We start from the raw sequence: 25,631 nt of genomic DNA, 5'->3' as shown, positions 1-25,631 counted from the left end.
ATTATGTTTTTGTTGTCTGTGTCCCTGAGAGTGTGATTTAATCACTTAAGTTTGCTTTGCTGCTGGAACCGGAATAGGAGGGGAAATTTTCCAATGAGGATTATGTTTTCAGATGAGAACTGTTCAGATATTTCCTTATTACTGGTTACTTAGACAGGAAACGAAGGGAAATCTTCCACAGACTAAAAAAACTGACAGGGGTTTCAACCATTACCCCATATATAAACAAGGGAAACCGCGCCAACTTCAAACTGGTGCAATAATGCATGCCAGTGCTGCTCCTAAAATTAGTGTTTACTAATAAATAATGAAAGGATCAAAAAGGGAGCTAACTGGACAATTTAGTCAAATGTAAACCACATTAAGAGAATAAATAACCTACCGTATTTATCAACATATAAACACACACTTTTTTACCTTGAAAACAGAGGCCGATACGCCGATATCTGTTTTCTTTTTAATCAACGGTCCGCCTCGGGTGTCAACCATTGGGAGGGTGTCAGGCCGACCGTCCGCCCTCTCCTGGTCCTGGGACAGAGCTGTCAGCACACCCCAAACTCCAGAAAACACCACTGCCAGCCCCTTCTACACACAGCTCCCCCATGCCACTATCAATGCAAATCCAATCGTCCAAATACCTGCACCAACGCTGCTCATTCTGGCCACTCTCCTCCTCCTGCTTTGCTCCCTCCTCAAGTGTAGCTTTTGATTGGAGGAGAGCAGTCAAGTGATAGTCAATGAAAGGAGAGCAGTCACATGACCGGGTTCACAGCACCAATGGAGGTATTCAGAAGCTCTGAGTGACACAAGAGGAGCGGCACACCAGAATGCCCTCTATACTCCAGAGCATGCTGGCAATGCCGTCGCAGGAGATTGGGGGTCTCTTGGGAGTGCAGAGAAGGAGGGGGGGGGGGGCTTTATAATGAAAGGGGTCCGTGTTATGCAGGGGGCTCAGAGTACCATGCAGGGGGTTGTGGAAAGTTTTTTTCCTGAAACTTTAAGAGGAAAGTTAAGGTGCATGTTATAAGCCAATAAATACGATAATTAAATTGATAGGTGAATAATTACATGAATAAACAAAACTAATATACAATAAAATTCATGCAATGAAATGTGCACAATAATCAAATTTCCAACCTATACAATGTGTAATAAATTATCATTGATTAAAGTTTATGATTTCTGTGTATGGTCACTCTGAAATTAATTCTCCAACACCATGATCCTAAAAAAGTGCTCCAATACTACAAAACAACAGTGCTCCACCCAAGTGAGATGTGAATTGTACTCATCAGATGTATCCGGCCATTAAACCATTAGACCATTAAAAGTGAGTATTAGAAATGCCAATTCAATCAACTCATAGGTCAATCACCATATTCGCCATCCACCTCTTCTCCTCATATGGTATATGGATGGAAACAGCCACAACCAGATCACCATCAAGCACGAGTGTGCAAGTCAAAATTCTCCAATTTAATGCATCATCCACAATAATCCATATTGTACACGTGTCTAAAGCCTCTCTTCTATACATTTCACGCAGTGCACGCATCATCAGGAAGTGCCTTCCTAAAGACGCATGCACCGTGTGAAATGAATAGAAGACAGACAGTCTTGAGACGCATACACACTGGAGTCCTTTACTTCTGATGGGTCGTTGGAACGCACGCCGCTAGTCAGACAGCGGTGCAGGATAGTTTTTTTTTTTTTTTTTACAGACCTCAGAGCTGCTAATGTGCCAATTCTCATCGTATTGTACACAGGTAAGTGCAGCTTTTTTTTTTTTTTTTTTAATACCAGTAATAAAAAATACTACACTATACCTGCCTTTTGTGGCTCATTTCACAGAGCCTTTTGATGGGAGGAGACTGATACTGATTATTGTGGATCACAGTGTTGGAGAATTTATTTCAGAGTGACCATACACAGAAATCATTAACTTTAATCAATGATAATTTATTACACATTGTATTGGTTGGAAATTTGATTACTGTGCACATTTCATTGCATGAATTTGATCATATATTAGATGTTTTAAGCTATTTATGTAATTATTCACCTATCAATTTAATTAGGTTCTCTTAATTTGGTTCACATTTCACTAAATTGTCCAGTTAGCACCCTTTTGATCCTTTTTCATTACTCCCAATATAACACACACACACAAAAAAGCTTTGGCTTTAGCTGTATACATTAATTGCAATCTCAGGAAAAGCGGTCTTCGAGATATGCCAACACTGAACTAGCAAGGAATGTAAACACATGTATTTCATTCATATAAAGGCAAAAAAAAAAAAAAAAAAAAAAAAGTAGAACTAAAGCAACAGGCCACTTACCTTTTTTACAAGTATTGGGGGGTACAGCAGGACCAGGAGCTATGTTATCATAGAAGTTGCTCAAATCAAGCTTTCCCACACCTATAAAACAAATCTGTTAACTACAATTTTATATGGCAAATTTAGCTCAACATCCAAAACAGAAAACAGGAATAAGACATTCCTAATTATAAATTACTCTCGTTTTCTAGACCTAAAGTCTTTCAATCCTTAAATATACCCACTGAAGTGACCAGCCTCAAGTGATACACAGAGATGAAACAAATCCTCTCACATAAGTTGTACCTGTTTATTTGGACCCTTTGTCCTCTATAGACTCCTAAAGCACACATTTTACACAGCATTTCTGAGCTGCAGAAGGCAGGGGGTGGGGATCTGATGTCACACAGCACAGCTCTGAGACTTGAATGGAGGTAATAGATGCACCCCCTCTACGAAGTCTCATAGGGAAATATGAATAGCTGAGGCTGTCAATCACTTGCGTGTGTTTGGGGCTGTCTCCTGATTGCCTGGTGTCCAAAACTCAGAAGTGACTCCTGCAGATAGCAGAGGAGTAAAAAAGGAGACAGAAATCACAGTAGGTGCCCTGGACCAAGGCAAGGATACACTATAGAAGCACACGATATGTTAATTTTTCATTTTAAAAGGTTTACCACTTTAAAAAAAAGGTAACAATATCATAAATGAGCAAGCTTTTAAAAAATATAATTTTAATGAATTCAGTTTAAACAAGTATATAAAAGGTTTAACGTGTAATGGACACTATACTGTATTTTGGACTACGTTGAAGAATAAGGCCTTCACTCCTACACCAAAAAAAGTCCATTACTTTGTCCTACCCCTCTCCTTCCCTGTCCCTACTGGGTCCATGTCACCACTCCAGTGCCGTCTCCTGCTCCAGTGCCACGCCTTCCTTCATACTTTCATAGGAGAAACTAAGGGAAGTGGAATTTTAGGCTGTGAGGAGGGAAGAAAGGGCACGGCTTATCGTCACTGTGTCTAGATGCACACATCTCGGCACAGGGCCAGATTGGAATATGCATGTCCCAGTGCTTCTTTAGCATCGTCCATGCTTCCTATAAAAGGCATCTCAAGGAGGGTGAGCCTAAAGCACCAATGGGGACTGTGAAAAAGAGAAGGAAAGTAATGCATTTGTGCATTATCTTTCTACAGACCACGTAAGCGTTACCTTTTTTTTATCTTTAATGTCTTTTTAAACCTGCCAATGCCTGAAAAAGCAGAAAAGGCAGATGAGAGCTCCCGGCAATAATTAGTTGTCAAAATATATAGCAGTCTACCCAGAAATAGGAAGAAGTGGTAGTTACAAGATTACATATTCCCCCACATTTTTTTTTATTTAATTTTTTTTAACAAGGGCATCTACTGATGCTGCAGATAAGACACCTGCAATATGCTCAACACCATCTAGTGGTTGACGGGAACAAGCACAGCCAATTGGGTAGGTATATGGGCAGCCTTTCTCAATTTTTTTACCCTTGAGGAACCCTAAAAAAAAAGGTTGAAAGTTGGACCTCTGAAATAATTTTCTAATCCATGTCTTATTATATACGTTTGTGTGTTCAGGGAGTTGTAAAGGAATAAAATAACATTGATTCCAGTGCAAAACCCACCAATTGTCATTATAACCTATCCTAGAGAAACTGAAATGTGGTGGAAAACTGCAACAGTTTTTTCTCTTGCTTCTACATTTAATTAACTGATAAAACCATGCGGACCATCGAAACACTAGACGTTTTCATATAAAGAGTGTGGTTGTACCCTTTGAAACTGCAGGCATACTTTGCTCAGGGTACAGTCAATAAATAAACAGTGCTCCACAGAGTTCTTCCTTACATCAATGTCTCCTATTAAAGCACCGATTTGGCCATTTAGTACTGGCTATTTTTCCATTCCCAATGTTCTTTATTAAGTTAGTGTCACTAGTCCCCTTGCAGGAACTTCCAGAAGAGTTTAAAGGTAAAAAGGTATTCTAATGTCAAGTCTGGCTGAAAGTAAAAGACTGTCTGCCCTCTGCATAAAACGAAGGCGATGCAAGCTTTAATTGTATAACTAAACTTTCACCATAAAAATATTCTTCTTCCTAAGTTACCCTTTATTGACATTGAAAACACTGACAGTTGTTGACAGTAGGCCTATGCTTCATATTGCTGCACATTCTTAAGAACATGCCCCGCTGCAATGACAGCTTTTTAACCACTACAGATCCGCGCTATTGCCAAATGACGGCATTAGCGCGGACCTACATTTCCGGGACTACGTCTATTGACGTAGTCCTGGTTACGAGCGGCCTGCGCGCCCCCTGAGGGGCGCGCGCGGCGCGCTCTGTGATCGGCGAGTCCGTGAGACTCGCCTGATCACCGATCCGTGTAAGGGGTCGATCCCGACCCCTTATCACGTGATCAGCTGTCAGCCAATGACAGCTGATCATGTGATAGAACGGAGCCGGTAATCGGCTATTATTCCTCCTCGCGCTGACAGCGCGAGGAGAGAAAAAAAAAGCCGATCGCCGGCGGCCGTGATCGGGACATCGGTCCCGATCACGGCCATGAAAAAAGGGACCACCTGCCACCTGCCTGTGCCCACCTGCCTCCCGCAGTGCCATCCTGAAATAAAATAAAAGCAAAAGTAAGTGCCCCCCGTCAGTGCCCCCCCTCAGTGCCCACAGTGCCCACAGTGCCACCCACAGTGCCACCCACAGTGCCACCCCACAGTGCCACCCACAGTGCCACCCAATCTGCCTCAAAGGTGCTGCACCCCAGTGCCGCCCATCAGTGCCCAGCAGTGCCGCCCATCTGTGCCCAGCAGTGCCGCCCATCAGTGCCCAGCAGTGCCACCTATCAGAGCCACCTATCAGTGCCACCTATCAGTGCCCATCAGTCCCATCTATCTGTGGTACCTATCAGTGCCCATCCGTGCCACCCATCCGTGCCACTTATCTGTGCCACCCATCCGTGCCATCTTATCTGTGCCCATCTTTGCCCATCAGTGCCGCCTTATCTGTGCCCATCGGTGCCGCCTTATCTGTGCCTATTAGTGCCGCCTTAACTATGCCTATCAGTGCCCACCGGCGCAGCCCATCAGTGCCCACCGGTGCAGCCCATCAGTGCCCACCAATGCAGCCCATCAGTGCCCACCAATGCAGCCTATCAGTGCCCACCAATGCAGCCTATCAGTGCCGCCTAATCAGCGCACTTCAATGAAGGAGAAAAATGACCCGTTTGCAAAATTTTATAACAAACTATTAAAACATGATTTTTTTTTTTTTTTTTTTTGCATCTTTTTTTGTTTGTTTAGCAAAAAATAAAACTCCGAGCTGTAACTAAATACCACCAAAAGAAAGCTCTATTTGTGGGAAAAAAATGATAAAAATTTCATTTGGGTACAGTGTTGTATGCCCGCGCAATTGTCATTCAAAGTGCATCAGCGCTGAAAGCTGAAAATTGGTCTGGGACTGAGGGGGGTTTAAGTGCCCAGTAAGCAAGTGGTTAAAGAACAGTCTCAGATTGTGCACGTTTCACATTTTAAAATCCAGCATTATGAGTAAGCATCCATCACCCAGCCAAGAAAATGCAAGCAAGTGGACAATTTATTATCACACGAATTGCAGACTTTTCACTGAAGGGCTTTTGAGACCATTACCTGCTGTGCACCAAATACAGACTGAGTGTTTAATGTAGGATGTTAAAAGATTTAACGCAAAGCCAGTTAATCTTAATGAATACTTAAGATTAGGATTTTGCAGTTCACTTGCAAATTAATTTCCTTTGACTCAAGTTAATAAAAAACAGTTTTGTAATCATTCACTAAGCTGTGCACAATTTCGAGTAATTCAGATTACATTTCTATACACCAGAACTGTTCAGATGTGTCAGAAATGCAGACACAGATTAATGTAATGCTAGAGCCAAGTGCAAAGAGATGGCAAACATTGGATTTTTTTTAAATAATGAAAATACATTTGCTTTGTAGCTTAAAAGGCTGCAAGCTAAAACTAGATACAGAAAATTCTGTGAAAATGGATGCGTTTGGAATGTTTTAAAAGAAAAAAAAACTTTTGCGTGTTAAAGTTATGCAGACTGTAAATATCTAAACAACACTGGTGTTAATATTTATATTCAGATCAGATGGGAAAAGGGACTGCTGGAAACTAGCTGCTATGAGCTACTTTTGTTAGGTTTGATGAATGCCCACCTCTGACACTACAATAATGACATCACCAAAACATTTGTAATGGTAATAAAATGCTGATCTGTTGATATGCTGATCTGTTGATATTTCTGCAAGCAAATATTTTTTTATAAAGCTATACAATGCTGTATTAGCATTGAGAAAGGTACAATTACCAGAATGTAAACTTTTTATTGCAAAAACAGTTTACTCTTTCACATAATTAACCGCTTGCCATCCAGCCACCGCAGTTGTACTGCAGCAACATGGCTCGGCTGCGCGAATCACCGTCATGTTACATGTCCGCCATAATGTCGCATAAAAATCGCAGATCACCGCCATTTATAGTAAATTAAAAAAAAAGGAATAATAAAAATGCCATAAAGCTATCCCCCATTTTGCAGATGCTATAACTTTTGCGCAAACCAAAATCAATATACGCTTATTGCATTTTTATTTATTTTTTAACAAAAATATGTAGAAGAATACATATCGGCCTAAACTGAAGGAAAAAAAGAAAATTATTCTATATTTTTGGGGGATATTTATTATAGCAAAAAGTAAAAAATATTGCATTTTCAAAATTGTCACTTTTTTTGTTTATAGCACAAAAAATAAAAATAAAACACAGAGGTGATCAAATGCCACCAAAAGAAAGCTCTATTTGTGGGGAAAAAAGGACGTTGATTTTGTTTGGGTGCAACATCGCACGACCACGCAATTGTCAGTTAAACCGAAGCGGTTAAAGAACATGTAAAGCCAAAATGTCATATTCCTGGTATGTGCCTGCTGTGCCATGTACTTGTATGAGAAAGTGTCCTGTTCTCTTTGTATTTCTTCCTTTGGCTTCATGCACACTATTGTTTAAGTTCTTAGAAGCAGTTATTAGCATTTTTTTTCCTGCTCCTAGACGCCAATATTGTTATGCTATTGTTATCCTATGCATCCATGCACATTAGGCTTTTAGTGTTTTTTTGAGCTTCAGGGTCTAGGAGCAGATAAAATAGAATTTTTTCATCATACTTACATGTAAAATCCTTTTCTTTGAGTACATTATGGGACACAGAGTCAGGCTAATATTCATTACCTGCTGGGTAATACTTGATCATCAGATGAATGGACACTGGTAGACAAAAGGTACTCAGACAGGAAGTGATCCCCAATATAACCCCTCCCATACAGGAAGTACTTTTGTAGCAAGCACTAAAGCCTCAAAAAAGAGGGGAGGGATCTCTGTGTCCCATGATGTACTCAAAGAAAAGGATTTTACAGGCAAGTATGACAAAAAAAAATCCTATTTTCTTTTTCATACATCATGGGACACAGAGTCAGGCCAATATTCATTACCTGCTGTGATGTCCCAGAGCAATAGCCTTGAGGGGAGAGAGTCACCCTGCCAAACAATAGCCATAAGAACTTTTGCGGCAGCCCACAGTATATTGTGGCAGAGAGCCGAATCCTCGGCTGCTCGAACATCCACTTGATAACATTTTGTGAATGTATGCACTGAAGACCAGGTAGCAGCCTTAGAAATCTGAGCCACAGACACCCAATGGCTAAAAGCCCAGGAGGTTCCTACACCTCTGGTAGAATGAGCTCTAACCCTAAAGGGAAGAGCTTTAGGTTTCAGACCGTAGGCCTGAATGACCAATTGACGGACCCAATTGGCAATGGAAGCTTTGGAAACTGCCTGCCTCTTCTTGGGTGCTTTTGGTAAAAAAATAAATAAAAAAAAATCCTAGATCTAGACAAATAAACCTTGACTGCCCAGATAACGTCAAAAGAATGCAGTTGTCTCTTTCCCCGAACAAGGCAAAATAATGTCCTGATTTAAATGAAAGGCCGACACCACTTTTGGCAAAAAGGATGGAACAGGTCTAAACGTCTCTGTCGTGGTGATGGATTAAGTATGGTTCCCTGCACGAAAAGGGCCGCAAACACCCTTTTAGCCAAGGTGATAGCCATCAGGAAGGCTAGCTTGCATGACAGCAAGTCTGGTTGTTTCTGTAACACAGACTGCACCAAGTTCAAGTCCCATGGACACAAAGGTGACCTAATGGGGAGAAGCAAGCGAGTTGCCCCTTGCATAAAGGTTCGGATCAGTGAATGGGAGGCTAAAGGCCTTTGGAAGAATACTGATAGGGCCGAAACTGGCTTTGAGTACAATCAGAGGTCAAATTTGATTTCCGAAGCTGACTGTAGAAAAGAGAATTCTCCCAATCACATATTTCCGAGGATGCCATTTTCTGGCTTCACACCAAGCAATAAAAGTCTTCCAGACCTTATGATAAATCTTCCTAGTTACAGCTTTTCTAGCATTCACTAGAGTAGACACCACTGGTCCTGAGATGCCATGGTCCTTTAACACCCTGGCTTCAATAGCTATGCCGTCAAATTTAGAGACTGTAAATTGGGGTGGAATATAGGACCTTGAGACAGAAGATCAGGATGACCTATAAGCATTCATGGCCGTCTATTGTCAGTCTCACAATATTCGGGAACAAGAGCCTTTTGGGCCAGGCTGGTGCCACCAGAATGACTGGAACCCCCTCTCTGAATCCTGTGCAACAAATGTAGAAGGAGAGGGATCAGAGGGAAAGCATAAACCGGGGAGTACTGGCTCCATGGAACTATCAGAGCATCTGCTCCAATTGCCAGAGGATCTCTTGTTCGAGGCACAAACTGCTGTAGCTTTTTGTTGAACCTGGATGGCAATTGGTCGACTTCTGGCCATCCCCAACATTTTTCCTGAAACACCTCTGGCAATAGGGCTCATTCCCCCTGGGCAGATCTGAGATAATCTGCCTTTCAGCTCTCTTCTCCCAGGATATGGGCTGCCCATAGAATTAGCACATGTCCTTCTGCCCAGGCTAGTATGTAGTTCACCTCTTTAAGAGCTGAGCTACTCCTGGTACCACCTTGGTGGTTTATATAGGCCACTATATAAGACTCATACAGAGCCAAAATAGAGGTTTGTCTGGTGCCCCTTATCCGACGCAACTGATCTTTCAGGGCACATATCCTTACGGATGGGCAAGAATACTCTTGCTTGGACCGTGTTTTAGGATCAAACCTAAATACTTTAGACTTTGAGCTGGTCTCAAGGTTGACTTTTCGGTATCTATGATCCAGCCAAAGCTTTTCAAATAGTTTACTGTGTATATTATGCTGTTCTAGAGCCTGTACGGAGTGATCTCTGAGCAGGTCGTCCAGATCCCCGAGCACCTAAAATAGGGCCAGTACTGGTGCTAGGACCATTGTGAACACCCAAGGAGCTGTAGCAAGCCCAAAGGGTAGAGCCACAAACTGAAAAATGTAGGCACCTCTGATGAGGCTGAAAGATAGGTACATGTAAAAACACTTCTTTTATATCGATGAAGGCTAGAAAGTCTCCCCTCTGAAGTGAGGTTACTACTGAGTGGGCAGACTCTGAAAGAACTGTATCAATAGTTAGTTTTTCAGGGACCTTAGGTCCAAAATGGGCCTTGTGTCCCTGTTTGTTTTCTGAACTGTAAACAGGTTTGAGTAAAACCCTGTGCCCCTTTAGAATACAGGAACCTCTACAATCACGCCTTGATGCACTAGATAATTTAGTGCCTGAAGCAAGAAGTTTCTTTTTGGAGGATCCGAGAGAACGCTGGATCTTAGAAACCTCTGAGGTGGAACCTCCCGCAACTCCAGCTTGCAACCGAGAGATATAATTGAGGTGACCCACTTGTCCTGAATGGTTGTTTTCCAAATGTCTGCAAAGTGCAGCAGCCTTCCCCCCACCCGATGGAGTAGGGGCGTCCCTTCAAAAGGAGGGATTGGTGCTGGGTTTACAAGAATTTTGGACCCAGGGCCTTTTCTGGCCCTAGAGCTGAGACATTTGAGGAATAAGTCCCTGGGTTTTTAAACGAGAGACGTCTGGTGCTTTGCTTTAAAGGAAGTAGAGAACTCTTCCCTCCAGAAATCTTTTGGATATATTTGTCCAAGTGATCACCGAATAAATGTTCCCCATGAAATTGGGAAACCTGCCAATAACTTTTTACAAGGAAGCTCGGCTGACCAGTTCTTAAGCCATAAAAGTCTGCACATACAGTGGGGCAAAAAAGTATTTAGTCAGTCACCAATTGTGCAAGTTCTCCCACTTAAAAAGATAAGAGAGGCCTGTAATTGTCATCATAGGTATAGCTCAACTATGAAAAACAAAATGTGGAAACAAATCCAGACAATCGCATTGTCTGATTTTCGAAATAATTTTTTTGCAAATTATGGTGGAAAATAAGTATTTGGTCACCTACAAACAAGCAAGATTTCTGGCTCTCACAGACCTGTATCTTCTTCAAGAGGCTCATCTGTCCTCCACTCATTACCTGTATTAATGGCACCTGTCTGAACTTGTTATCAGTATAAAAAGACACCTGTCCACAACCTCAGTATAAAAAGACACCTGTCCACAACCTCAAAACAGTCACACTCCAAACTCCACTATGGTGAAGACCAAAGATCTGTCGAAGGACATCAGAAAGAAAATTGTAGACCTGCACCAGGCTGGGAAGACTGAATCTGCAATAGGCAAGCAGCTTGGTGTGAAGAAATCAACTGTGGGAGCAACAATTATAAAATGGAAGACATACAAGACCACTGATAAAAAACAAAAACAGTGAGTAAAAATCCCAGAACCTCACGGGTGGGCCTAGTGAATGATGTGCAGAGAGTTGGGACCAAAATAACAAAGGCTACCATCAGTAACACACTACGCCGCAAGGGACTCAGATCCTGCAGTGCCAGACGTGTACCCCTGCTTAAGCCAGTACATGTCCGGGCCCGTCTGAGTTTTGCTAGAGAGCATTTGGATGATTCAGAAGTGGACTGGGAGAATGTCATATGGTCAGATGAAACCAAAGTAGAATTGTTTGGTAGAAACACAACTCATTGTGTTTTGAGGCGAGAGAATGCTGAGTTGCTACCAAAGAACACCATACCTACTATGGCATTGAAGATGAAACGTGGATGGGTCTTTCAGTATGACAATGATTCCAAACACACCCCCCGGCAATGAAGGAGTTGCTTCCCAAGAAGCATTTCAAGGTCCTGGAGTGGCCTAGCCAGTCTACAGATTTCAACCCCATAGAAAACCTTTGGAGGGAATTGAAAGTCCGTGTTGCCCAGCGACAGCCCCAAAAACATCACTGCTCTAGAGGAGATCTGCATGGAGGAATGGGCCAATATACCAGCAACAGTGTGTGACAACCTTGCAAAGACTTACAAAAAAGGTTTGACCTCTGTCATTGCCTACAAAGGATATATAACAAAGTATTGAGATGAACTTTTGATATTGACAAAATACTTATTTTCCACCATAATTTGCAAATAAATTCTTTCAAAAATCAGACAATGTCTGGATTTGTTTCTACATTTTGTCTCTCATAGTTGAGGTATACTTATGATGACAATTACAGGCCTCTCTCATCTTTTTAAGTGGGAGATCTTGCACAATTCGTGGCTGACTAAATACTTTTTTGCCCCACTGTATGTACAAACATGAGAGCCAGATAAGAAACCTGCTGTATTGAATCCTTTAATGCGTCAACAGCAAAACACAGCACTCGAGGAATACGGTATCTGTCTTACTTTCAGGAAGATCATCCTCCTGGTTAGGACTATCAGGCCATTTGACCTGATCCTTTACAGACTTTACAAATACTAATTGCGGGCTGAATAGCTGAACTGGACAAAGAAAATTAAACCTTTAATAACTGCAATTTCTTGTCTGGGTCTTTCAAGCCCTGTGCGTTATCAAAGAGACTGCTGCATCTACGGCTAGCATGCTCCATTTTTTAACAAACTTTTCATCCACGGGATATAAAAGGGAAAACCTCTTAAGAGGAACAAAAGTCCTGTCAGGATGTTTCCAATCATTGTACCTCTACACCCGCCTGTTCCAACAGGGGGTGTAGAGGGAAAGTCTGAAAGTCTGTGCGATCTGAAGAGGCCTCAGCAATCCCACAGTGGACCAGGGGGGCTCAGTCACCTCTGCAAGAGGCAACTTAAAGGCAGAATGAACCATTTCAGTGACTGAGAGGCAGACATCGACTGGATATCTTCTTGTCCAGATTGCTCAGAAGCAGACTCATCTGCTGGGCACTCCACTGAATCCTGAGCTTTAAGCTCTTCCCCATCCTCAACCCATTCCTGCTCCAGACTAGGAGACTATGGTGAGGGGGATCTATCATGCTTCCTGCCACCCTGCAGGATGGAGGCAATTATGCCAGCAATCCTGTGCTCTAACCTGGCTAGGGCTGAGGACAGTTTATCTTTGGTGATAAAGGGTAAGGCAGCAGAGTTGATTGTAGGCACAATCCAAGCAAGGCGCAGCAGCTCAGATTGCCCGGAAGCCTCTGGTCCTTCAGGGGATACAACACTAGGGATATGACTAGGTTTATCAGGAAATACTGGCGACATAGGTGTGCCCTTCATTGTGGTGTTAGTCCCACTCCTCTTTTTAGAAGACATTTAAAAGCCACAAAGAGTACTTGGGTGTAGTATTAAAACACCTCAGAAGGGAGACCCTTTAATAGGGCTCACCAAGCCACTATGCAACAATCCTGCCAAGCAACACCTCTGCAAGTGTCTGTTCAGAGCCTGCTCTGTGTTCCACAGCTGCCTTCTGGAAGCACCACATGCTTGGCCTACAAAGCTTAAAATAAGTCGGGTGTGTGCCGTAACGTTCTGTGCGTGAGTGCGCATGCGGTCTGGCCTTTCTATACTTGCTGAAAATGTTCTTAGACTAATAAAAACAAATGCAGCCAACAAATACAAGGACTGGTAAGCTGCATTATATTATGTTTTTGGATTTAAGCCTCATACACATGACCGGACTTTGTACAAACTTTCCTGTGGACTTTTGTACAAAGGGCGTTGGTATTGCATACACATGATCAGACTTTTTAGGCAACAAACACGAACGTAGTGACGTTTCAACATACTGACGACACTTCAAAAGACACTCCAGTGTCACCTTTGGTCAACTTCTGTATTGTTGTCTGATCTTTCGCATTGGTTCTGAGCATGCGTGTTTGTAATTTGTACAAAAGTCTGATGGTTTTGTGTACACACGATCAGACTTTGCTCCATTGGACTTATGTTGTCAAAAAGTTTGTCCGTTCGCACAGCCAACAAAAGTCAGATGAAAACCGAAAAAGTTTGTCTGATGGAGCATACACACGGTCGGATGTTGCTCAAAAAACAGCTAATTTGAATGTTTGTTGTCAAAAAGTCAGATCGTGTGTATGGGCCTTTAGATATACTTTAACCTATGTATCATCCCCCATAATGAAATTCTAGGTTGACTGCAATTCCATTAAAAAACAAAACAAACAAAAAAACAGACAGGCACCCAGAAAAAGGATAACAACATAGTTTCAGTGTTACACTTATTAGCGCTTTGAGCTTTACCCCTGGACTGTAGATCAACTTCTTTCAGTGTACAATCTATATTTATTTGCAGTTGCCTATTCAGGCTCCTCAGTCTGGTCATCTCCTCTGGCTGAAATCAAACAAAAACAAGATAACATGTGGTAACAGGAAATTAAAGAAAAATAATCTAAAAGTTAAATGTTAACACAAAGTCATCCGAATAGAATTTATGTACACAGGCACTCTGTTTTCTCTGCTCCTATAAGTGGCAGTAAACCTAAATTAAGCACCTGTCTAAAGGTGCAATTTTTTAAAAAATTTTTGCAAAATGTTAAAATCTGCATTTTTTGCTAAAAACTACCAGTAACCTCCCCCCATATTTTCTGAAGGCAGAGACCCTGGAATTGAAAATGGTGGTAGTTGCATTTTTTTTTATGTCACATTATATTTGAGCAGTTATTAAACGCATATTTTCAGTGGCTAAGTGGTTAGCAATTCCACCATCTAGGGTCATCAGTTAAAATCCCAACCACAGCACTACCTGCCTGGAGTTCAACATAAAGAGGAAAAACACACACACACACACAAAAACGATCGAGTGAGACTCAGCGCTAAAAAGACTAATGGTTTCAAGAATGGTGAAAAACCAACACACTCTTGATTATGATTAATAATAAAGAGGCATTAAAAGGAATAGAAAATGTTGACTAAAAAATAAAATAAATAATTTTGTTTGAAAATAAAGATGCAGATAAAAATGCAAGAAAGTCAATCTTGATAAAGTTCTAGGGGGTGAACCCCTTTAAATATGTCTTTGGTGTGAATAATGCAGATGGCTGCGAGGCTGCTGCGGGCGCAGGCTGGGAACCTGGAGACTGTAAGAAATAGGAAGCAGGAAAAAGAAAAAGAAGAACCAGGGCAGGACTAATGCAGCATTGAATCATTTTATGAAAAAGCAAAGTTTGAAACAAAGTGCCATGCACGCACATATTGCCAAGTTGCTGTCGCGTTGGGGAGGCGCCTACTGCTGTGTTGGCGAATCAGAATGCGTTTCGGAAGCTAAGCTACGCCTCCCTTCTTTAGCTGATCCTCTGACGCTGGCAGCAAGTTTAAATAGGGGGTGCGGTTAACCCAGAGTGTGACGTGGGAATGGCTTCACCTGGTTTTGTAATCACATTAAAGGTTGCCATTGCGGTCAGAGCACATGTATAAAAAACAATGACCTTTTTAGGTCATGATGGTGGGAGTAAGTTTTCATATGAAGTAATTATGTGTTCTAGATATAAAAGTCTAAGTCTCTAAGATGTGAGAAAATGTTATAAAAAAAAAAATGCATTAGTACTGCCCAGGGGCTTCTTTTTCTTTCTCCTGCTTCCTATTTCCTGCCTGGAGTTTGCATGTTCTCCCTGTTCAAGTTTCCTCTGGGTACTCCAGTGTCCTTTTATACTGTGTACAGACGATCGGACTTTCCGCCAACAAAACCGTGGATTTTTGTTCTAAGGATGTTGGCTCAAATTTGTCTTGCATACACACGGTCACACAAATGTTGGCCAACAATTACGAACGTGGGAACGTGGTGACGTACAAGATGTACGACGAGCCGAGAAAAAGGAAGAGTCAGTACGACTCTTTCCGCTTGATTCCGAGCATGTGTGAACTTTTGTGCGTCTGTCTTGTGTACACTCAATCGGAAATTCGGACAACAAAGTTTTGTTGCCGGAAAATTGGAGACCCTGCTAGCCAACATTTGTTGGCGGAAAGTCCGACAACAAATGTTTGATGGAGCATACACATGGTCGGACTTTCAGCCCACATCCAACATTTGTTGGTGGAAAATCCGAACGCGTGTACGGGGCAATACACTCAACAAAGTCATGCTGGTAGGTTAATTAGCTCCCGTCTAAACTGGCCCTAGTATGTGTATGTATGAATGTGAGTTAGGAACCTTCGATTGTAAGGTCCTTGAGGGCAGGGACCGACGTGACTGTATAAAAAATGTAAAGCGCTGCTTAAATGGAGAGTACTATATACAGTAAGTACCTGTAATAATACGAATATTTTCAAAGAAAAACATAAAAATGAATTTCAGTGCAAACACATTTTATAATATATATATATATATATATATATATACACACACACACACACACACACACACAGGTCATCAGTTTAGAGCAGGGATATGCAATTAGCGGACCTCCAGCTGGTTGCAAAACTACAAGTCCCATCATGCCTCTGGGTGTCATGCTTGTGGCTGTCAGAGTCTTGCTATGCCTCATGGGACTAGTTCTGCAACAGCTGGAGGTCCGCTAATTGCATATCCCTGGTTTAGAGTTAAACTCAAATTACTGCAATCACCCCAACATTTGCTGTGATAGCTCACATGTGGCGTAACTGATGTTTACATACACATGCTTGGCCTACGCTGTGCTTTATGGGGTGTGTTTGGGGTTGACAAGGGTGCTTGAACTTTTTTTATTTATTTTATACAAAAAAAATTTCTTTCACTTTGCTATTCTAAGTGTCCTAACAAGCCTTGCTGTTTTAGCATGGGCAGGTGACAAGTCTTCTTTATGGAAACATATGGGTCTATTAAACCCCCAATATCTCTCCTGCCCTGCCCTCTAATACTAAATTGCACTGGAATAGCTACATCCTCAGCTGCACTGCACAAGGAATGACAGCTGTAAGCCTAGACTAAATACAGTACTTTACATGCTAACTGAGTCACACAGGGGAATCAAAAACAGATGCTTTAAGGGGCCCCCCTTTTGAAAGCTTGGTAAAAATCACTTATTGGCATTTTCCTGCCAGGAGTTCTGGTGTTCAGAGGGTCTTTGACAGATGTCCTGTAAGCATGAGGTCTAAAGCTGGTCATAGACTGGTAGAATTTTGAACAAACTTTTTTTTTAAAATAAACGTTTGAATAAAGTTTGTTTTTCAAATCTTTAGTGGGTTAAATTGAAGTTTGTTTTTGACTGCAGTGACAAAAAAATTCTAAGGAGCATGATGGAAAAGTTGTTAGTGTATGTAGCAAGTGCTTTAACCCTAACTTGGCTTTGATTTCTGCTGTGGGCATACCCCGTAGGGGTTTTCAGAGACTGGCCAGACAACAGCGATGGACCTGCAGAGCACCCTGCAGATGACCCCATATGTTACATTATGCGTGTCAAGGGGAGTACTCACACCAGGAGCGAGTATAAAGCAGCATTACAGGTCAGCCCCACGTTTTCGAGCATGTGGGGTCCTGGTGTGGTCCCACAATGCTCTGCTGAGTAGTCTGCCAATCCACAAGTTGAATAAAAAGTCGCAATGACTATGGTGCAACTGAGTGATACGGGAAACATCTGGGGAGAGATAATTCAGTAAAAGGAATAAAAAAAACTTCCTTAAAAATAATCTAGTCTTGCCTTAGTAGAGATGAGAGGTTCATCACCTAAGGACACTAGGGGAAACACTATGGCTACCTTGAATGAGAGGTTATTTAGGTGGATGTCTATTTTGGCAGTATGCAGTCATCTGAAGGTAGCTGTACATGTTCAAGCCACAATAATTTAAAGAAGTCTGTACTGTACAATCAGGAAATAAACTAATGGCCAAAAATATTGGCACCCCTGCATTTCTGTAAGATAATGCACCCATTAGCATAGAAAATTGTTGCAATTACAAATGTTTAGACATTCTCATGTTTATTTCTTTTGTGTGCATTGGTATGACACAGTGGAGAAACAAAGTCAAACCTGACACATTCCACACAAAACTGCAAAAAATGAACTGGACAAAATTATTGGCACCCTCATTTTGGTAGCAGACCCCTTGGAAAAAAATAACTGAAAAATGAGTGGCTTCCTGTAACCATCAATGAGTTGCTTACACTTCTCTACCGGAATTTTGGACCACTCTTTCGCCAACTGCTCATCAGATTAGAAAGGTGCCTTTTCCCAACTGCTGTTTTGAGATCTCTCCACAGGTTCTCTAAGGGATTAAGATCTGGACTCATTGCTGGCCAGTTCACTGCTCTCTAGTTGTGAGTTAAACCATTTCTGGGTGCTTTTTAAAGTGTACTTTAGGTTATTGTCCTGCTTTAACTTTCTGATACTGGGCCCTAATACTGTACCCTAGAATTCTTTGGTTGTCTTCAGATTTTATAATGTCATGCCCACGGTCAAGGCATCTACTGGCTAAAGCAGCAAAGTAACCCAAAAAATAAATTAGTAATCCTTAACCATATTTGACTGTAGGGACTTTTAGAGGCCTCATTTATTTTTCTGAAAACAGTAGAATCATGGGCTTTACAAAAAAGCTGTAAATTGTGTTTCGACTGTCCACAGCACATTCTCCCGAAAGGATTTTGGCTTCCTCAGGTAAGTTTTGGCAAACGCCAATCTAGATTTTTTTGTGTTTGAGTGTTGGCAGTGGGGTCCTCCTAGGTCTCCTACCATAGCATCCCTTTTCATTCAGATGGCGATGTATAGTGTGAGCTGAAGCCAACGCAGTTGTACCCTGTGCCAGAAGGTCAGCTTGAATTTGTCTGGAAGTTGATCGAGCTTCTTTATCAACCATTTGAAACAATCCTTTATTGCAATCTGATCAATTTTTCTCTCTCGTCCACCTCCAGGGAGATTAGTTACTGTGCCATAGGCTGTAAACTTGACAATGTTGCGCACAGTGATCGCAGGAACATTAAAATCTCTGGAGATGGACTTCTAACCTTGAGATAGTTCATGCTTTTCCTAAATTTTTGTTCTCAAATCCTCAGACAATTCTTTGTTACATTTTAACTGGTTGCTGGTGATTTCTATAGTCAGCCCTTGTTATTTGATACAGGCGAGTTTAATCACAAATTACAGGAGCATCACAAACTTGGAATGCAATTATTTCTTACAATTTTGAGAAGGTGCCAATAATTTTGTCCAGGCCATCCTTGGAGTTTTGCGTGGATTTTGTCAGATTTGGCTTTTTGTTAATCCACTTTTGTGTCGTGCCAATACAAACAAAAGAAATAAACATGAGAATGCCTAAACATTTGTAATTGTAACAATTTTCTGGGCGAAGTGGTGCATTATCTGATGGAAATGTAGGGGTGCCAATAGTTTTGGCCACAAGAATGAATGAATATATATATATTTTTTTTTTTTGCATTGAAGTACTCTTTAGTTTAAAGTACACCTCAGTGGATTTTGCATCTTTTAATAAAGGAGCCCAAATACTACACATATATTTTAGGAAAATAACCAGAAGTATTACTCGTTTTAATTTTGTCCTAAAAGTCTGGTATCGGTTCTCTAAAATTGGCCCTCTTCTTCTTAAGAAAACATTAGCTGAAGAGTTTTGCTAGGGCTATTTAGGGATTTTTTTAATAAATTTTTAGCATCATGTATTGTTTAGAAGCTAAGGCTCAGGACAGGAAATGACACTACAGGAAGTAGGGTAGGGGAGAGAGGACTTGAACAAGCCATGCCCTGAAGAAGTAAAGGACAGTTGTGCTGTGCCCTGTTGCCTATAGAGATCGTGAAGCACTATAACCTGAGCTAAGTAACTTTTTAGCATATTCTTATTGTATAGATAAGTAGTATATTTGTATGTCAATTTTGTATTGTATTCCTATAAATTGTAATAGTTTGTGCAGCAATTTGTTTAGTAAAAACACAGTAATACACTACAGAGGTTACTTTCAATGCAAAGAACCTTTAAAAGACGCAAAGCAAAAGTGGTCCCAGCAAATCAGAGAAAAGGACTAGCTTTTCCTTGAGAAACAATGCCATTGACTTGATGGAAGAAGAAAATCAGTCTGTATATGCAGTAAAGCTTGCTTGTTATACGCACTGTGGAGCCCAAGGGGTTAATCCTCTGCATTGTGTAAAAAGGCTTTATCCTGGCGTCTGATTCCCCCCTCCTTCCACTGTCCAATATCCTTGATATTTTCCTGATAACACAGAGCTTTTATGTGACTTTTGATGCAACGGATCCAAAAAGTGTAACATTGAATCAAAGCTACAATCAGTCGCATCAAAGTTGCACTCTAAATCATGCAGCTTTGTGGTTGCAATAGTGGAAACACGACTTGCCATGCGACTATGTGTCCAAAGTCGCTTCGCAAGTCACAACTCATTGATTTTAAATGGTATCTGTTCCCATCTATGTGACTTTGAAAATCAGTCACTTTGAAAGGGTACCTGCAATGCTTTGATGCGACTTTGATCCAGTGAGTGCAACGTTTGATCAAAGTCACTCCAAAGTCGCACTCTAGCCTTAGGCTACGTTTCCACTAGTGCTACTCCAAAGCTGTGCGATTTAAAGTGCAACTTTGAATACAGCTTTGATTCAACTTTTACACTCTAGATCAAAGTCGCATCAAAGTAGTGCAGGCACCTTTTCAAATTTGGATAGATGGCAATGTTTGCCGTTGAAATCAATGGGATGTGACTTGTCATGCGACTTTATGTGTCCAAAGTTGCATTACAAGTCACACTAGTGGAAATGGAGCCTTAAACTCATCTGTAGCTAACTTACTCCCATGCAGCTCCATCAGCTGGGCGTGTGCCACACCATCATAGTGCCCATCACAATGCCATGCAGAACCAACCACCTGGTTGTACACTGTAGAAAATCCGCAGCGTGTTGCATTGTAATCTTATAGTTTCAAACAGAACGTACTTCCAAAGCCTGCCCTCCACCTCTCACAGGAGAAACTGCTGGCCATAACAAGGCTATGAAGACCAGCGATCTCAGGAGGGATGGGGGTGGGGCTGGACAGGTCTAGGCATGCCTGTCTAAAAAGGAGAGGAGGGATGGGGGTGGGGGCTAGAAAGGTCTAGGTATGCCTGTCTAAAAAGGAGGGATTGAGGTGGGGCGTGTAGAAGAGAAGGACAATGTTTTCAGGAAGTGAGAGGCCCCCCATGCAGAATGCAGAAATAAGGTTGTCCCTGAAGAACAGGAAGAAGCCGATTGACTGGCTTTGATTATACTTTCTAAGCGACACAATCAGCAATACAGAAAATGAATAATGTCGAAAGATAAAGATATTTTACATATAATTAATAGAAAAATGTTTTATTTTTGACTGGACTTCCACTTTAATTATACATGTAGGAGCCAAACACTTAAAGTAAAGCAAGTAATATTTTACTAAAAACGACTAAATTTTTCACACACTTTCAACTGAAAAAGGAATACTGACCTGGTATAATAAAGTAAGGGCTGGCGTAAGATTTAATTTAGCCATGAAAACAATCAGCTTTTGTATGCCTCCAAATAGTACATTATTCTAGTTCGACTTACAGTTGGAATTGCTGTGGTGCAGCTCACTCTTCTGAGGCGTCTTTGCATCAGATCGTGTTCCATTCCATTCACTTCAGCCTTCAGCAACTCTAGCCCTTCTTTTTCAAGTTTCAGCTCTTTTGCAAGTCTTTCCATCCTTGCCCGCTGGTGCAACAATAAGGCTTTGAACAACATATGTTTATTAAAAACTAGCATGGTAGACCACACTTCACAGATTTTGTTCAAAATTGTAATAAAACTTAGGAGACTTTAACAACTTATATAAAAACCAGTGTCCTGCGTCTCACTCCAGAATTGGTTTCCGTTACTACTCAACAACCTACCTACAAACCAAGGAGCAAGTAAACGCTTCTGCTTGGAAATACCACCTCGAAAGACATTCTCAAGGCAAAAAACTACACAGTTGTGTACTGCCCTACCTGCCAAAGGATTTGTATTGTTCAGCAAGGGTAATTCACAAAATCTGCCACCTGGAAAATATTTAAACCAAAATTGTATTTGCTCCCATAAGCCAATGTATAACCAGCTTCTGTCCCCATTTAAAACCTGCAATTAACCCCAGGATGTGTTGTCTAAATTCAAAAGTTTAAAAGAAGTTTTTGGGAGTTTTTTTTTTTTTTTATTACAGCCCGTAAACTCCCCTCTAGGTTATCCTATGTGTCCATGCACACATGGACGTTTTTTGGATGTTTATCAGTGGTGGAATTTATGGGCTGTTTTCTGAATGGCATAAAAACGCATTTAGGAGTCGTTTTTCTGACCACAAAAAACACCAAAGGCTCAAACGTTGATAAACACTCAAAAACATGGCTCAGAGTTTAAAGTTTTTGATGCATTGGAAAAAAAAAAAAACGCAATTGCAAAAACTTAAAAAATAATAATTTAAAGGCTCATTGCAAAGCTACTGACGTTTTTATAATGTTATTTTAAAGTTCGGTGTGCATGGAGCCTTATATGTAAGCTGTGTGAGGAAAAAACAAACCTATCCATCCACACACAAACAATTTTACCAATATATACTGTAAACTGTGTAATGTCATATTAAAAGCATTGAAACAGAAATAATGATCATGTACAGTAGGGTTGCACTGTTACCTATACTAGTATTGCTGCCCATACCAAGCATTTGCATGAGTACTTATTCTCGTGCAAATGCTTTGATGCCCAATCCGATACCTGGGCTGTCAGGGGATGATCGGTGCAGCGGCAAGGCCATTACAAGTACCGATCTCCCTGTATAGATTTCAATAAAGCAGCTGACAGCCGCTGCTTCTCTCCCTCCCACAGCTTTCAGCTGTTTTATTGAAAGCTATGCAGGGAGATTGGTGCTTGTAACTGCCCCCACCGCTGTGCTGATCGTTCCCAACTGTCCCCCATGTCTTTCTCTGCTCCCCCTCCGTGTCCTCCCTGCCTCAGATCTGTCAGGATGGAGAGCGGAGGAAAGATCCAGTAAATCTGTCCTTTACAGGCTCCTTTGTTTTTCTGAAGGCACAGAGTCAGTGATCACTGACTTTATGAATGCAGTTTATGAATGAATATGACCCTCTGTCTCCTGTCCATTCATTTTTAGTGCAGCTGAGGCTGCAGAAAAAGGGACTGGAGGAACCAGTGTCCTCAGTCCCTTTCTCTGGCTCCAAGGGGAAAGGCCAGGGGACATCTCACCAAAGCATTGTGGGCTGAAAGTAAGAAGCATGCATTTTTTCCCATACCGAGAAATGAAAAAACAGGCAGTACATGTAAAAATGGAAAACGTGGAAAAATGTGAAGGAAAGTGGTATGTGCTAACATCTTATGACTGTAGCTGCCTGATCTTTTGGATCCTAAAGCCTGGTACAATTTTTTTCCCATTCAGCAGGGTTGAATGAAAGAACAAAAACAAAAAAACTGACAGCTCAGGAGGAGCCACTGTACTAAGTATCCGACGTACTGTTGTGTTCTGACAGGGTGCCGGCCCCCGCAGAATGGCCGGGTTCTGTCAGGTCTACTGTAGTACACATGAACCGAATGTCAGCCGGTTTTTGTTGAACCAGGCTGATGTCGCCCGACACTTAGGGCTTGTGTACTAGGCTTAAAGCCCGTTACACACAGGCCGAATGTGGGGAGACCGTCTTCTAAAAAAAAAAAAAAAAAAAAAAAAAAAAAGTCTGACATTTTGCCTGTGTGCATGTCAGACGAGCATGCAGAAAAACCAGCAGCTGACCTACTCCTGATAAGCGCTCTCAGCCTATGGCAGAGAGTGCTGATCGGAGTGTTCTGGTGGGGGGCTCTCCCCCTGTTCGAACACAACAGCTCAGTGGGGGATATCGCTGTACTAACTTTGCATAGAGAGTACAGTGTCTCCGATCGGAGCAGTCAGGTTTTTTAAGTTCAACCCTCTGTGTTGAACGAAAAAAAACACGTGTGTCCCAGGTTAAGATTCCAGAGGTAATGCAATTTTAGTTTTCAATCTCCCCCCCCCCCCCCTCATGCCAACTGCTGATTAAAGGGTAAATTAACCCTATCAGAGGTATAAAAAAAGAAAAAGTATGAAATTAAATCTCTGAATGTAAAAAGCCTGAAAAGTATATATGGCTGCCTGTCTTTTTTTGCCAAGAGCAATGCCAGAGACTGGAATCGTTCCTTCTGAGAGGACTTCAGCCAAATCTACATGCTCACAGCAGGATCTTGGCTCATAAGATTTGCAAAGCATTCTGAGCAGCAGGTGGGGTGCCGATCTAACTGCACTCAGCACAGACTGATGCATGAAAAGTTTGGCTGGCCTCTCTAAAAGTCAGCTGCAGAAACTTTTCACTGTATTTGACAGTCGGTTTACTGAACCTGAATGGGGGGGAAGTTTCGATTAACATAACCAATTAAGTTGATCTGGTTACTATGATTACCAATGTCACTTTTGCACTAGTTTATTTTGGGGGGGGGGGGGATGATGGGGGCATTGCCCAATCTGAAAGGAGACATTACCAAACCTTCCAATGAAGTTTGACTTGCATTCTATGCATTAAAGTAAAAAAAAAACAAAAAAAAACCTTCTGGGTGCAACTCCCCCCATATACTTACCTGAGCCCCATCTCAGTACAGCTATATGCAGGAGTCTCCTCACTGACTCAATCACAGCAAGTAAACCAATGAAGATAGAGCAGGGGGTAGGGTCGAGACACCGCTCTGTGTGTGAATTCATGGGAGCGCAGCTCAGGAGCAAGCCTGCTCGAGTGCCCCTACAACAAGAGGCTTGCAATTGAGGGCACTTGGAAGGGAAAAGGAGCCAGGACCCCTGAAGGGGGACCCAAAAAAGTTTGGGGCTACTCTGTGCAAAACCATTGCACAGAGTAGGCAAGTATAAAAAAAATTCTTTAAATAAACACCACAAGACAACCTTTAGAATCACTTTAAGCCTACTTTCACACTGGGGAGTTGGGGGGCAACGACGGTAAATCGGCGCTAGTCTTAGCGGGAATTTACCGTCTTTTTGAGGAGCTTTTCGGCCGCTAGTGGGGTATGTTTAAACCCCGCTAGCGAACAAAAAAAGTGTTAGAACCGCCCACAAAGCGTCAGAGGTTCAGTGGCACTTCCCATTGAATTCAATGGGCAGGGGCCCTTATGTATACACCGTTAATGCAGCATTGCAAAGATGCAGCTTGCAGGACTTTTTCTACCGTCCTGTAAGCGCAACGCTCCAGTGTGAAAGCATTCAGTCTTTCACATTGGAGAGGCTCTTTACAGGCGTTATTTTTAGCGTTATAGCACCTGTAAAGCACCTCAGTGTGAAAGTAGCTGCAGTCTCATTGGCTGCAATAGCCAATTTAAACCCAATCAAAAAAACCAACACAACTTAAAATTACAGATCATCAAGCCCAAAGGAAGTATAGATTCCTATTAAAGCAAGTATTAACATTTTAAAATAACTAAACCTATTTTTTCCTTACAAAACAGTCTCAAAAAGAGAAAGGCATAAAAAAAACAGCTTGCTTTCCTTTTATAAACAGTGTTTAGTTTTCAGCTGCAATGACTGCCATCAACGTAATACTAGATAGATGTCAGCGAGTCTCCGACAAAACTATTTCAGCATCTAGGAGGGAAGCTCTTGTTTGAAACCCACTCGTGCTCCGACAAATCTCTCTTCGAGCATCAGAGCTGCTGTCCAATATTCATCACAACACAAACAAATCCATGTCTTTAGCAATAAACCAAAATACATACCCATTATATCCACCCGAATCTCTTTAGCACAAATGTAATTCATATTTATTTTCACTGTGCATACATGATAATGCATTAGTGGCATAATCCCACATGGATTATGGATTAAGGAAAGCGCATACTTCTGACTCACTGGAAACATTACACAGCACAGACACACCACACAAGCACTATAGAAACATAACAAGTTGCTTGTTGAGTCAATAAGAATCTGAACTCTTAGATCAA

The 25,631-nt window shown here is 41.6% G+C and overlaps 1 protein-coding gene across 3 annotated transcripts in view; it reads right to left on the bottom strand.

The window, feature by feature from the left end:
• TAB3 (TGF-beta activated kinase 1 (MAP3K7) binding protein 3) overlaps positions 1–25,631 on the bottom strand; it is a 137,633-nt gene that overhangs the window by 8,180 nt on the left and 103,822 nt on the right. For all 3 annotated transcript variants that reach the window (XM_077482567.1, XM_077482566.1, XM_077482568.1), the window contains exons 4-6: positions 21,210–21,370; positions 13,968–14,058; positions 2,340–2,420 (exon numbers count right to left, since the gene is read on the bottom strand). In XM_077482567.1, coding sequence (XP_077338693.1) covers positions 2,340–2,420; positions 13,968–14,058; positions 21,210–21,370 — 333 coding nt within the window. The remainder of the gene's footprint in view (positions 1–2,339; positions 2,421–13,967; positions 14,059–21,209; positions 21,371–25,631) is intronic.

Source organism: Lithobates pipiens, unplaced genomic scaffold, assembly GCF_037356315.1.
Source record: "Lithobates pipiens isolate NorthernLeopardFrog02 unplaced genomic scaffold, aLitPip1_a1.2 Scaffold_16, whole genome shotgun sequence".
NCBI classification, from domain to species: Eukaryota; Metazoa; Chordata; class Amphibia; order Anura; family Ranidae; genus Lithobates; species Lithobates pipiens.
The sequence above is the reverse complement of the archived record's forward strand: the minus strand, read 5'-3'. Positions and strand labels throughout refer to the sequence as shown.